The sequence below is a fragment of the Mesoplodon densirostris genome, chromosome 20, assembly GCF_025265405.1.
Source record: "Mesoplodon densirostris isolate mMesDen1 chromosome 20, mMesDen1 primary haplotype, whole genome shotgun sequence".
Taxonomy (NCBI): Eukaryota; Metazoa; Chordata; class Mammalia; order Artiodactyla; family Ziphiidae; genus Mesoplodon; species Mesoplodon densirostris.
This window is the reverse complement of record NC_082680.1, coordinates 33366642-33381173: the sequence shown is the minus strand read 5'-3', so window position 1 is coordinate 33381173 and position 14532 is coordinate 33366642. Positions and strand designations below refer to the sequence as shown.

Below are 14532 nucleotides of genomic sequence, written 5' to 3'. Positions count from 1 at the left end.
CAGTATTCAGACTCAATTACAACTAAATAAAAATGCACAGATGTGGGACTTCCCTGGCCATCCAGTGGTTGGGATTTCATGCTTCCACTGCAGGGGGCACGGGTTCAATCCCTGGTCAGGGAACTAAGATCCCACATGCCATGTGGCACGGCCAAAAAAAAAAAAAAAAAAGCACAGATGCAAACTGAGAAAGTTTGACAGTGACCTTGGAGTGACTCACAGTTAATGTACTGGGTTCTTTCTCCTAGATGGTGCTTTAGTGCAACAAGATATCCAGAGGATATTAAATCGATTTACCTGATTAACAAAAGATAAATATCTTAACTGGTTTTTCTTTGAAACAAGAGTTTTTACTTGGAAAAAATGTTTCAAAAAGTATATTTAGCTCTTTCACACAATGTTTACATTCTGCTTTAGTTTATTTCCCCTTTTCTTTTTTTTAAACTTTGGAGTGGAAATGAATCCTGATTTCCAATACACTAAAGATTGCTTAGTGACTTGATGGGGTAATATCATTAGTTATTTACAATTTCTGAAATTTTCTGGGACGGTTTCACTTTTATTTAGTTTGTTTGTGCCCATAAGGACATGAACTTTCCATTTTATGTCCCCACATCCGATTATTGAAGTCCACACAGAATCCTTTCTCAACCCAACAACTGTAGCAAACTCAGAGCTAACAGGCCAATTTGTTATTTTTCAAATAATAATGAATACTTAGCATTTTTAATTTGGTATATAAGAACGATTAAATTTGCCCTTTTAGTAAGTACAATTCTTTGATTAAAAAATCAAGAGAAGGCAAGTCTTTGTCTGTAAATCATTGAGGGCTTTCTTATAGAAATTATGTATAACATTTCTAATATTACAAGCCCTTATATGTACTGTGCTTCCAGCTCTCTTGATACTGAAAAGTGTAATAAACTTCATACTCATACAGGTTTTGCATAAAATTTGCACATTTGAACTTTTGAAATATTCAATGCATAGGATTTTTCCTCCCCTTTCCTTTTTTTTTTTTTTTTTTTTTGGTCATGGAAAGTTTCAAACATATACATACATATAAGTAGACAAACCAGTATAACGAACCGCTATGGACCCATTACCCACCTTCAACAGGTATCTACGAAGCATGGTCAATCTTACTTCATCTATGCTCCCACCCACTGCCCCTTTCCCCTGACTCGGCTTGATCATTTTAAAGGAAATCATAGGGGACTTCCCTGGTGGCACAGTGGATAAGATTCCATGCTCCCAAGCAGGAGGTCTGGGTTGGATCCCTGGTCAGGGAACTAGATCCCACATGCATGCCGCAACTAAGAGTTCACATGCAGCAACTAAGGAGGCTGCCTGCCATAACTAAGGAGACTGCAAGCTGCAAATAAGGAGCCTGTGTGTTGCAACTAAGGAGCCCACCTGCCTCAACTAAAACACAGTGCAACCTAATTAATTAATTTTTAAAAAGAATATATTTTAAAAAAAGAAAGAAAGAAAATCATAGACATCATATCACCTCATCTATAAATACTTCAGTACGTACTGCTAAAAGATAAGGACTCAGGGGATGGAGTCAAGATGGCAGACTAGGAGGACACGGAATTCGTGTCTCTGTACAACTAAGGCACCTACCAGGCACTGGTGGGGGACCACGGATGCCTAAGGGGAGGGTAGGAACCCCCAGTGACAGGCTTGCAGGATCTTGGTTCCCAAGCCAGAGGTTGGGCCTGAGCTCCTGTGGTGGGAGCTCTGAGTCCAAACCAATGGACTAACAGAGAACCTCAGACCCCAGGGAATATTCACTGGAGTGAGGCCTCCTGGAGGTCCTCATCTCAGCACTAAGACCTGGCTCTAACCAACTGCCTGAAAACGCCAGTGCTGGAAACCTCAGGCCAAACAACCAGTAAGATAGGAATATAGCACCACCTATCAAAAAAAAAAAAAATGACAAAAAAAAATGTTACAGATGAAGGAGGAAGGTAAAAACCTAAAAGATGAAATAAATGAAGACAAAATAGGCAACCTACCTGAAAAAGAATTCAGAATAATGACAGTAAAAATGATCCAAAATCTCGGAAACAGAATGGAGAAAACACAAGAAACATTTAACAAGGATCTAGAAGAACTAAAGAGCAAACAAACAATGATGAACAACAAAATTACTGAAACTAAAAAACTCTAGAAGGAATCAATAACAGAATAACTGAGACAGAAGAACAGATAACTGAGCTGGAAGATAAAATGGTGGAAATAACTGCCAGGGAGCAGAATAAAGAAAAAAGAATGAAGAGAATTGAGGACATTCTCAGAGACTTCTGGGACAACATTAAATGCACCAACATTCGAATTATTGGGGTCTCAGAAGAAGAAGAGAAAAAAAAAGGGTCTGAGAAAATATTTGAAGAGATTATAGTCGAAGACTTCCCTACCATGGGAAAGGAAATAGTCAATCAAGTCCAGGAAGCACAGAGTCCCATACAGGATAAACCAAAAGAAAAACACACCAAGACACATATTAATCAAACTATAAAAATTACATACAAAGAAAAAATATTAAAAGCAGCAAGGGAAAAGCAACAAATAACATACAGGAAATCCCCGTAAGGTTAACAGCTGCTTTTTCAGCAGAAACTCCGCAAGACAGAAGGGAGTGGCAGCACATATTCAAAGTGATGAAAGGGAAAAACCTACAACCAACATTACTCTATCCAGCAAGGATCTCATTCAGATTCAATGGAGAAATTAAAACCTTTACAGACAAGCAAAAGCTAAGAGAATTCAGCACCACCAAACCAGCTTTACAACAAATGATAAAGGAACTTCTCTAGGCAGGAAACACAGAGACAGAAAAGACCTACCAAAACAAACGCAAAACAATTAAGAAAATGGTAATAGGAACATACATATCGATAATTACCTTAAATGTAAATGGATTAAATGCTCAAACCAAAAGACATAAACTGGCTGAATGGATACAAAAACAAGATCCGGGCTTCCCTGGTGGCGCAGTGGTTGAGAGTCTGCCTGCCGATGCAGGGATATGGGTTCGTGCCCCGGTCTGGGAAGATCCCACATGCCGCAGAGCAGCTAGGACCGTGAGCCATGGCCGCTGAGCCTGCGCGTCCGGAGCCTGTGCTCCGCAACGGGAAAGGCCACAACAGTGAGAGGCCCGCGTATCGCAAAAAAAAAACAAGACCCATATATATGCTGTCTACAAGAGAACCCCTTCAGACCTAGGGGCACAAACAGACTGAAAGTGAGGGGATGGAAAAAGATATTCCATGCAAAAGGAAATCAAAAGAAAGATGGAGTAGCAATTCTCGTATCAGACAAAATTGACTTTAAAATAAGGACTATGACAAGAGACAAAGAAGGACACTACATAATGATCAAGGGATCAATCCAAGAAGAAGATATAACAATTGTAAATATTTATGCACCCAACAGACGAGCACCTCAATACATAAGGCAAATGCTAACAGCCATAAAAGGGGAAATCAACAGTAACACAATCATAGTAGGGGACTTTAACCAATGGACTTTCACCAATGGACAGATCATCCAAAATGAAAATAAATAAGGAAACACAAGATTTAAATGACACATTAAACAAGATGGACTTAATTGATATTTATAGGACATTCCATCCAAAAACAACAGAGTACACTTTCTTCTCAAGTGCTCATGGAACATTCTCCAGGATAGACCATATCTTGGGTCACAAATCAAGCCTTGGTAAATTTAAGAAAAGTGAAATAGTATCAAGTATCTTTTCTGACCACAACACTATGAGACTAGATGTCAATTACAGGAAAAAAAACTAAAAAATACAAACACATGGAGAGTAAACAATATGCTACTAAATAACCAACAGATCACTGAAGAAATCAAAGAGGAAATAAAAACATATCTAGAAACAAACGACAATGAAAACACGATGATACAAAACCTATGGGATGCAGCAAAAGCAGTTCTAAGAGGGAATTTTAGAGCAATACAATCCTACCTGAAGAAACAAGAAAAATCTCAAATAAACAACCTAACCTTACACCTAAAGCAATTAGAGAAAGAAGAACAAAAAAAAAGAAGACCCCAAAGTTAGCAGAAGGAAAGAAATCATAAAGATCAGATCAGAAATAAGTGAAAAAGAAATGAAGGAAACAATAGCAAAGATCAATAAAACTAAAGCTGATTCTTTGAGAAGATAAAAAAATTGATAGGGCCTCCCTGGTGGCGCAAGTGGTTGAGAGTCCGCCTGCCGATGCAGGGGATATGGGTTCGTGCCCCGGTCTGGGAGGATCCCATATGCCGCGGAGCGGCTGGGCCCGTGAGCCATGGCCGCTGAGCCTGCGCGTCCGGAGCCTGCGCGTCCGGAGCCTGTGCTCCGCAACGGGGGAGGCCACAACAGTGAGAGGCCCGCATACCGCAAAAAAAAAAAAAAAAAAAAAATTGATAAACCATTAGCCAGACTCATCAAGAAAAAAATGGAGAAGACTCAAATCAACAGAATTAGACATGAAAAAGGAGAACAAACAACTACAAGCAACTATATGCCAGTGAAATGGACAACCTGGAGGAAATGGACAAATTCTTAAAAAGCAAGACCTTCGGAGACTGAACCAGGAAGAAATAGAAAATATACACAGACAAATCACAAGCAATGAAATTGAAACTGTGATTAAAAATCTTCCAAGATGCATGAGGGAAGGGATGTGGGAACAGATGTATATGTATGACTGATTCACTTTGTTATAAAGCAGAAACTAAAAAAAAAAAAAAAAGAATCATATGTAGAATTGTACTCACTTGCCAGTGGCCCATGAAAAACTTGCTTCAGAACTATTTTTAAAAATAGGTAATGGGTTTTTACTATTATTTTAAATAAACACTTTAAAAATTTGTCCTTAGGTTTCAAAAAAAAAAAAATCTTCCAAGAAACAAAAGCACAGGACCAGATGGCTTCACAGGCAAATTCTATCAAACATTTAGAGAAGAGCTAACACCTATCTTTCTCAAACTCTTCCAAAATATAGCAGAGGGAGGAACACTCCCAAACTCAGTCTACGAGGCCACCATCACCCTGATACCAAAACCAGACAAAGATATCACAAAAAAAGAAAACTAGAGGCCAATATCAATGATGAACATAGACGCAAAAATCCTCAACAAAATACTAGCAAACAGAATCCAACAGCACATTAAAAGGATCATACACCATGATCAAGTGGGGTTTACCCCAGGAATGCAAGGATTCTTCAATATACGCAAATCAATCAATGTGACACACCATATTAACAAAATGAAGAATAAAAACCATATGATAATATCAATAAACATAGAAAAAGCTTTTGACAAAATTCATCACCCATTTATGATAAAAACTCTCCAGAAAGTAGGCATAGAGGGAACTTTCCTCAACATAATAAAGGCCATATATGACAAACCCACAGCCAACATTGTTCTCAATGGTGAAAAACTGAAACCATTTCCTCTAAGATCAGGAACAAGACAAGGTTGCCCACTCTCACCACTATTATTCAACATACTTTTGGAAGTTTTAGCCACAGCAGTCAGAGAAGGAAAAGAAATAAAAGGAATCCAAATCAGAAAAGAAGAAGTAAAACTGTCATTGTTTGCAGATGTTATGATACTATACAGAGAGAATCCTAAAGGTGCTACCAGAAAACTACTAGAGCTACTCAATGGATACAAAATTAATGTACAGAAATCACTTGCATTCCTATACACTAATGATGAAAAATCTGAAAGAGAAATTAAGGAAACACTCCCATTTATCACTGCAAGGAAAAGAATAAAATACCTAGGAATAAACCTACCTAAGGAGATAAAAGACCTCTATGCAGAAAACTATAAGACACTGATGAAAGAAATTAAAGATGATACAAACAGAGGGAGAGATATACCATGTTCTTGGATTGGAAGAATCAACATTGTGAAAATGACTATACTACCCAAAGCAATCTACAGATTCAATGCAAGCTCTATCAAACTACCAACTGCATTTTTCACAGAACTAGAAGAAAAAATTGCACAGTTTGTATGGAAACACAAAAGACCCCAAATAAACAAAGCAATCTTGAGAAAGAAAAACGGAGCTGGAGGAATCAGGCTCCCTGACTTCAGGCTATACTACAAAGCTATGGTAATCAAGACAGTGTGGTACTGGCACAAAAACAGAAATATAGATCAGTGGAACAGGATAGAAAGCCCAGAGATAAACCCACGCACATATGGTCACCTTATCTTTGATAAAGGTGGCAAGAGTATAAAATGGAGAAAAGATGGCCTCTTCAATAAGTGGTGCTGGGAAAACTGCACAGCTACATGTAAAAGAATGAAATTAGAACACTCCCTAACACCATACACAAAAATAAACTCAAAATGGACTAAAGACCTAAATGTAAGGCCAGACACTATAAAACTCTTAGAGGAAAACATAGGCAGAACACTCTATGACATAAATCACAGCAAGATCCTTTCTGACCCACCTCCCAGAGAAATGGAAATAAAAACAAAAGTAAACAAATGGGACCTAATGAAACTTAAAAGCTTTTGCACAGCAAAGGAAACCATAATCAAGATGAAAAGACAACCATAAGAATGGGAGAAAATATTTGCAAACGAAGCAACTGACAAAGGATTAATCTCCAAAATTTACAAGCAGCTCATGCAGCTCAATATCAAAAAAACAAACAACCCAATTAAAAAATGGGCAGAAGGCCTAAATAGACATTTCTCTGAAGAAGATATACAGATTGCCAAAAAACACATGAAAAGATGCTCAACATCACTAACCATTAGAGAAATTCAAATAAAAACTGCAATGAGGTATCACCTCACACCAGTCAGAATGGCCATCATCAAAAAATATACAAACAATAAATGCTGGAGAGGGTGTGGAGAAAAGGGAACCCTCTTGCACTGTTGGTGGGAATGTAAATTGATACAGCCACTACGGAGAACAGTATGGAGGTTCCTTAAAAAACTAAAAACAGAATTACCATATGACCCAGCAATCCCACTCCTGGGCATATGCCCTGAGAAAACCATAATTCAAAAAAAGGCATGTACCACAATGTTCATTGCAGCTCTATTTACAATAGCCACGACATGGAAGCAACCTAAGTGCCCATCGACAGATGAATGGATAAAGAAGATGTGATACATACATAAAATGTAATATTACTCAGCCATAAAAAGAAACGAATTTGAGTTATTTGTAGTGAGGTGGATGGACCTAGAGTCTGTCATACAGAGTGAAGTAAGTCAGGAAGAGAAAAACAAATACTGTATGCTAACACATATATACGGAATCTAAAAAAAAAGGTTCTGAAGAACCTAGGGGCAGGACAGGAATAAAGATGCAGACGTAGAGAACGCACTTGAGGACACGGAGATGGGGGAAGGGTTAGCTGGGACGAAGTGAGAGAGTGGTATGGTATGGACTTATATACACTACCAAATGTAAAATAGATAGCTAGTGGGAAGCAGCCGCATAGCACAGGGACATCAGCTCGTGCTTTGTGACCACCTAGAGGGATGGGATAGGGAGGATGGGAGCGAGACGCAAGAGGGAGGAGACATGGGGATATATGTGTATGTATAGCTGATTCACTTAGTTATACAGCAGAAACTAACACACCACTGTAAAGCAATTATACTCCAATAAAGATGTTTAAAAAAAGAAAACGATAAGGACTCTTTATTTTTAAACATACTTCAATTCTATTACCTCATTTAAGAATATTATCAACAATTCCTCAATATTATCAAATAGCAAGTTCAATTTTCTTGTCTTTTTTACAGTTTAATTGCTCAAGTCAGTATCCAAACATGTTCCATATACCCATTGCTTATATTTTTAATTTCTTTTTTCCCTTATAACTCAACTCCCATTTCTAGTTTATCCAGCACTAATAACATCACCATCACATGAAAAACTTGAAAACAGAACCATCTAAGGAAAGGTAAAAGAAGATATTTAAAAATTAAAATTAAAAAGAGCACTTATTTTCTTGTACATGCTTGTTCCCCAAGTGAAAAGGAGAAAGACGCTGTATTCTTACTAGTTTTTCAGATTCTTTTCTGGTTCAGACAAATCTGAACTTCCCTGGGCACACTGGAAAGTGATGGGGAAAGGTACAAGGCACTCTTGCTTTCCCCACAAGAGCTTTGTGCCCACAGGCTGCAAAGGGAGAATCACATGTAAAAGGAGTTCCAATTCCACAGTGGGGCAAGGTGGGATTCTTCTCTTTGCAAGAGTCTGATATCAGCTATCTACCACTTTAAACATCACGTAATAGATACATTCACATCCAAAGCACCAAATGAAAACACTCTAATAAACTGGAAGACCATTTACACCTTATCACCAAAGTAATGCAACTCCTCTTTGCGGATTGCACTCCGTCCCTAAAGGGTCAGAGTGATAAACTCCCCAAAGGTGCAGGATTTCCCCAAGCCAGCAGGTTTTTTCTTCCAATTTGGATCCGGCTCACCAATAAAATCTCACGGTCTTTCCCGTAACCAGCTGAGCATGTGAAAATTCAATCTTATTCCTTTTAAGAGGAAAGACCTCCCCTTGGCAAGGTGACGTGCCAGGCCTGGGTCTATTTCACTTTCTTTTCCTTCTGCAGTCCACAAATCCACTCACCAGAGTCGTTGTTTACCAGGCAGGAGAAGGAATCCCCTCTCCAAGCTGGCCGACCCTAACCAAGGGAGAGTCCACCCTGAGGTCGGAGGTCCCCACCGCAGGAGCTGGGAAGCTGGACCAGAGGCGTGGCCTCTGGGTTCAGAGCCAAGAGGAGGAAGACAGTCAGTGTAGCAGCACCTCCCAAGACCATCACAGGCCTCTTCCATGCGCTACGTGGCAGGATGTGAGAGTCTGTCAGGAAGTGATTGCTCAAGTAGTTTCTTCTACATCGTCAGCCACGTGGGAGAATTGAAGGCAGAGAGCCATTCGCACTAGGTTATTATTTCCCTGAAGTCAGGGACCATCTCTTATTCGACACGGAATCCCTAATGCCTAGGACTACACTGGGCATGGTGGACACAGTCAGTTTTCATTTAATCCAGGAATAACGGTCAAACTACCCTTTCTGAATACAGTTATTCCGTGTTCTATTTTCCCCAGTGTGCCCCCCGCCCAACGCCGGCTTACCTCAGCGAGAACCTTAGAAAGGACACCACAATGATGAGCACCAGGCCGACAAGGAACGCGATACTCACAGCTGCAAAAATAAAGAAAACATATCATCACCAAAAGCTGTCGTGTCATCACAGTGAAGCTGTAAATGAAAAATGCAAACAGAATATGAAAAAGAATGTATATATATGTATAACTGAATCACTTTGCTGTATAGTAGAAATTAACACATTGTAAATCAACTATACTTCAATAAAACAAATTTTAAAATTAAAAAAAGAAAAAGGCAAACAAATAAAAATGGAAACATATGAAGGAAAAGCCTATATCCTTATGTGAAATTTCTTATTAACAACTGAGAATACTCTTCATGAGGGAAGCGCTAATTTTCATCATGAAAAATATCAAACATACACAAAAGTACAGAGAACTGTACAATAAACCCACATATAGCCGTCACCTAGATTCTAGAATATCAAACATTGTCACTCTTGCTTCATCTACTACTACTACCCACCCTTTTTTTTTTCCCACCTGAAGTCTTTTAAGCAAATCCCAGACATCAAGCTATTTCATTCCCACATCTTCAGGATGTATGTCTATGTACGTCATGCAATTCTTATGTGACCCCCTGAGGAGGACACTGTATCTCTTCCATAGGATGCTACCAAAGACGCACGGCCTCTTCTGGGTCACAAGAAGGCAGCAAGCAAACCCAAGTAACAAAATAACTGGCCGGTCCTCTTCAAAAGTGTCAAGGTCGTGAAAGACCAAGAAAGGCTGATTAGAGGCCATGAGGTTAGATTAGAGGAGGCCTGGGAGACCGATCTGATCACTAAACGCTCTGTGGGACCCTGGACACGAAACGGACACGAGGAGGACACCTGGAGAAATCTGAGAACTCCACAGCTCAGTTAACAGCGCTGTGTGCATGAAGCTCCTGGTTTCAATCACTGTACATGGAATCACTGTACTGTGATTATATAGTTTAGGGGCTTAGGGGAAGCTGAGTGAAGGGTACATGGAAACGCTGTTTTGCAACATTTCTGTGAGTCTAAAACTATTTCAATGTTAAAAGTTTCTTAAGAATGGACCTTTTGCTGGATAAGCACCATGTCATACAAAACTAATAATTCCCTGGCTACCACTGAGTCCATATTCAAATTTTTCTAGTTGCCTCGAAAACGTGTGTTGTAGTCCATGTGTTCAAATCGGGATCCAAGCAAGGCTCGCATCTTGCCTGCATTGTTAACGTGCCTTAAGCTCCATGCATTGGTCCACAGCCACTGACTTGATTTACACGAGGCTGGCTGTCTCCTATCAGGGCATCTCATTCGAGGTCTAGATCTGCCAGGACCCCTCGCCTGGTGTCATTGAACTTGCTCCTCTATCCTCCGTGCGTTCTGTAAATGGGAAGTTCGCTGTAAAGCCCTGGCTGAGAAGTCCCACTTCTCCGGCAGGAACGCTTCGCAGGTGCTGTGTCTTTCCCACCACGTCCCATCAGGAGCACCTCCTGCTTCAGACCTTGTGCCCGATGCCCGCGTTCAGCTGGTGAAGGCCTGTCCCCTCCCGTGTAAAGTTCCCCTTTCATTGGATGGTTCCATCCACTCACGGCTTTTGCCTAAATCAGTAACTTCAATGGGCGCTGCAAAATATTCTGCCACATTATTGGCTGGATTCCTTCTCTAAAGAATTTACCCTCATCATCTAGGACTATTTTGTTACCCTAAGATATAGTCAAAACAGGAGAGGCAGCAGAGATGATCCTGCCTTTACCAGGATCGTCAGTTAACACCAGGTGTCCTTGTTACCCCCAAAGGCAACCAAAATATTGCTTTTGTTGGGGGAGGGGGCCTTGTGCTTTTTAGCTTCATAGTGAACTCACTGGTTTTTGTATGTGCAACGTGTTTCCGTCAATTACATTCATTATTCTTTGAATGATTAAATCATCCCGCTTGGCTCTTTCACATTGGCTCTTACCAGTGTTCTTCTGACAGTCTTCAACAGCGTCACTGTGGACAGTACTTACTGTTGGAACAGCCCCAGGGATTCCTGATACTATCTACTGGGGTCTGGGAGGGACAGATTTTCTCCAGTGGAGTTATTAGAGAACGAACGATCCCTCCTGAACCCAAGGGGACCTCTGGACAGTCAGAGACACATACAGGAAACACTGTACCCTAAATCCTAAAACAAAGAAAGACACCTGACAGTCAACTGTCTTATTTCTAGTTTCTTTCCACTGCATTAATTTTTTGGCTTATTTATACTTTATAATACAGTAAATAACAACTATGAGAATATGTTGATACATCAAATAATTTTTTGTATGTCACATAATTTTCTTAGTCTACACCAAGGACACAATAAATACATTATAAATATGCCATAACTGAGAGAGACGACCTATAATCCAGGATTTAAATTACCCGAAATGTCGCAAACAGTACTCAAAAACTAAAACCGTTGAAAATGCAAATTTACCAAGAGGGACTTCCCTGGTGGTCCAGTGGTTGAGACTCTGTGCTCCCAGTGCAGAGGGCCTGGGTTCGATCCCTGGTCAGAGAACTAGATCCCACATGCTACAACTAAGACCTGGAGCGGCCAAATAAATAAATAAATATTTATTTATTTATTTAAAATAAAAATCAACCAAGAGCATGTACGTACGAAGGTTACTGTCAACTGGCTTCTCATTAACGACCAGGTCACATGCAATTTCATTGACTCCATCATGGGTGTGCTTTACCAAGAGAGAATAGTTTCCAAATTCTCCAAATTTGTATTCCAGCCTACAAAGATTAGGTAAAATGAAGAAACATCATTAGGTTAGGAAATAAGCAGTTGGATGTTGGTAATGTCACCCAGGCAGAGTGATAGGCATTCCTGGGTGCAGACCAGGGAAGACACAGAAAGATATTTTGAAAGAAGAAGCTAAAACCCAAACAGGAAAAAAATAGTAGAGAGAAAGTACAGGTGCCAGTAGGTCACATCATAGCAGGTACGAACCTACAAACTTGCTTCTCCTCCGCAGTGTCATTAAGCTGCAGGATGGATCCGTGCTGGGTGCTCACAGCTACAGCCTCAATGCTGGGCTCCCCGGGTTTCCTGCTCTGGGAGACGTCGACCAGGACCTGGAGCAGGCACTACACGATCCAAGCACAGGCCAGGTGTTAGGGGTTTGACAGTCTGTGGTTGTTGGGTATCCAACTGAAGACCTGAGAGAACTTTTCCTTCATGCTTATAGAAAACTTCTACACGTCAATAATTTAGGTAAAATCTGCCTACATAACTAGGTGTTGCTATGGAACTACATAATCTTTATTCATAGGTACATTCTTCACATAATTAACAAATACAGCATCCCTTTAATCTTGCATTCTATGGTTTTACTTAATATTATTTAACAAATAAACATCCATGATTCTACCTAATTTGCATATTTATAATTTTTAATGGTTGCATTATATTCCATCAAATACTATCGCTATGAATACTCAGGCTGCTTTCAAAGCTCGTTTTATCTTTTTGTATATAACTTATATAAATTATATTGTTTTGGAAGATATATAATTTAATTATATGATATATAATAATATAAATCTACTTATATTTATAATTTATAAAAATTATATTGTTTTGGGCCTCCCTGGTGGCGCAAGTGGTTGAGAGTCCGCCTGCCGATGCAGGGGATACGGGTTCGTGCCCCGGTCTGGGAGGATCCCATATGCCGCGGGGCGGCTGGGCCCGTGAGCCATGGCCGCTGAGCCTGCGCGTCCGGAGCCTGCGCGTCCGGAGCCTGTGCTCCGCAACGGGGGAGGCCACAACAGTGAGAGGCCCGCATACCGCAAAAAAAAAAAAAAAAAAAAAAAATTATATTGTTTTGGGCCTCCCTGGTGGCGCAGTGGTTGAGAGTCCGCCTGCCGATGCAGGGGATATGGGTTCGTGCCCCGGTCTGGGAGGATCCCATATGCCACGGAGCGGCTGGGCCCGTGAGCCATGGCCGCTGGGCCTGCGCATCCGGAGCCTGTGCTCCGCAGCGGGAGAGGCCACAACAGTGAGAGGCCCGCATACCGCAAAAAGAAAAAAAAAAAAAAAAATTATATTGTTTTAAAAGATCTACACATGATGTTCTTATTCCTTTAAATTCTTTCCCTAAGACAAATTTCCAAAAATGAGATTACTGGATTAAAAAAATAATCATTTTAATGGTTCCTGTTACACGTGGCCAAATAGCACTCACATAAGAAAAATTACAGTAGATTTATTTCTCATCAGCCTTACCAGGACTTCATATCATTCTTCCTTTTGTTCAGGTACTAGGTGTTTATGATACCACAGCATTAAGATTACATTTCAAATTATAAGTAGGTTAAATAATTCAATTTTCTTTTGCTCTTTTATGTTCCTTATGGTGTGAACCACCTGGTAGACACTCAATTCCCTCAAACAGAATCTTAGAAATCTGTCCTCGTACACTGTAACATTAAACTTCTAACTCCCTCAAACGCTTCCCCACTCTAGTGCTTTCATCTTATTATGTTGCTGTTTTTAAAGTTTTACAGAGTCATACTACTCTGGTTTGTTATTTCTTCTATTGCTTCATGAGTTTAACAATGTATTCTGCATTTTTTAGTATTTGTTAAATTTGTGGGTTTTTTTTTTTTACTTGAATCCACTTGGGGTATTTGATAGATGGTATCCCATAATTCTAAATACCTTTCCCATGGTTTTAGCTGTTAAATTCTTAAGTAAATTAGATTCTACTTCTTTTTTTTTTTTTTTTGCGGTATGCGGGCCTCTCACTGTTGTGGCCTCCCCCGTTGCGGAGCACAGGCTCCGGACGCGCAGGCTCCGGACGCGCAGGCCCAGCGGCCACGGCTCACGGGCCCAGCCGCTCTGCGGCATATGGGACCCTCCCAGACCGGGGCACGAACCCGCATCCCCTGCATCGGCAGGCGGACTCCCAACCACTTGCGCCACCAGGGAGGCCCAGATTCTACTTCTTATACTTCGTTTGGCCCGTTGGTCTTCATTTCTCTTTTTTGGCTACGTTCACGACCGTGCTCTGTGATACTTCTTATCTGGTACAGCAAGTCTCCGTACCGTCCGTTCTCCTTTTGGGTCATCCTCTGATTCTCTTGCACACTTACTTTTTCATGGACATTTTGGAATTATTTTTATGCAGCTTCCATAAAGTATCCACAAGCAATTGTGTTGAATGTATGAACTAATTTGGGAAGTATTGCCATTGTTCCTGTGTTTAGGTGTCACATCATTGTGCATTGGCGATTTCTCCATTTAGCCTATAATTTTCCCATTAAAATTGTATCATTGTCCATATATATGACCTCTTATAGATTCTTCAA

The 14532-nt window shown here is 40.3% G+C and overlaps 1 protein-coding gene across 1 annotated transcript in view; it reads right to left on the bottom strand.

Moving 5' to 3' along the window:
- The window catches only part of HGSNAT (heparan-alpha-glucosaminide N-acetyltransferase), a 47345-nt gene that overhangs the window by 22710 nt on the left and 10103 nt on the right, over window positions 1-14532 (bottom strand). The window contains exons 3-5 of the mRNA XM_060086067.1: window positions 12173-12309; window positions 11834-11955; window positions 9179-9248 (exon numbers count right to left, since the gene is read on the bottom strand). Of these exons, the coding sequence (XP_059942050.1) occupies window positions 9179-9248; window positions 11834-11955; window positions 12173-12309 (329 nt within the window). The remainder of the gene's footprint in view (window positions 1-9178; window positions 9249-11833; window positions 11956-12172; window positions 12310-14532) is intronic.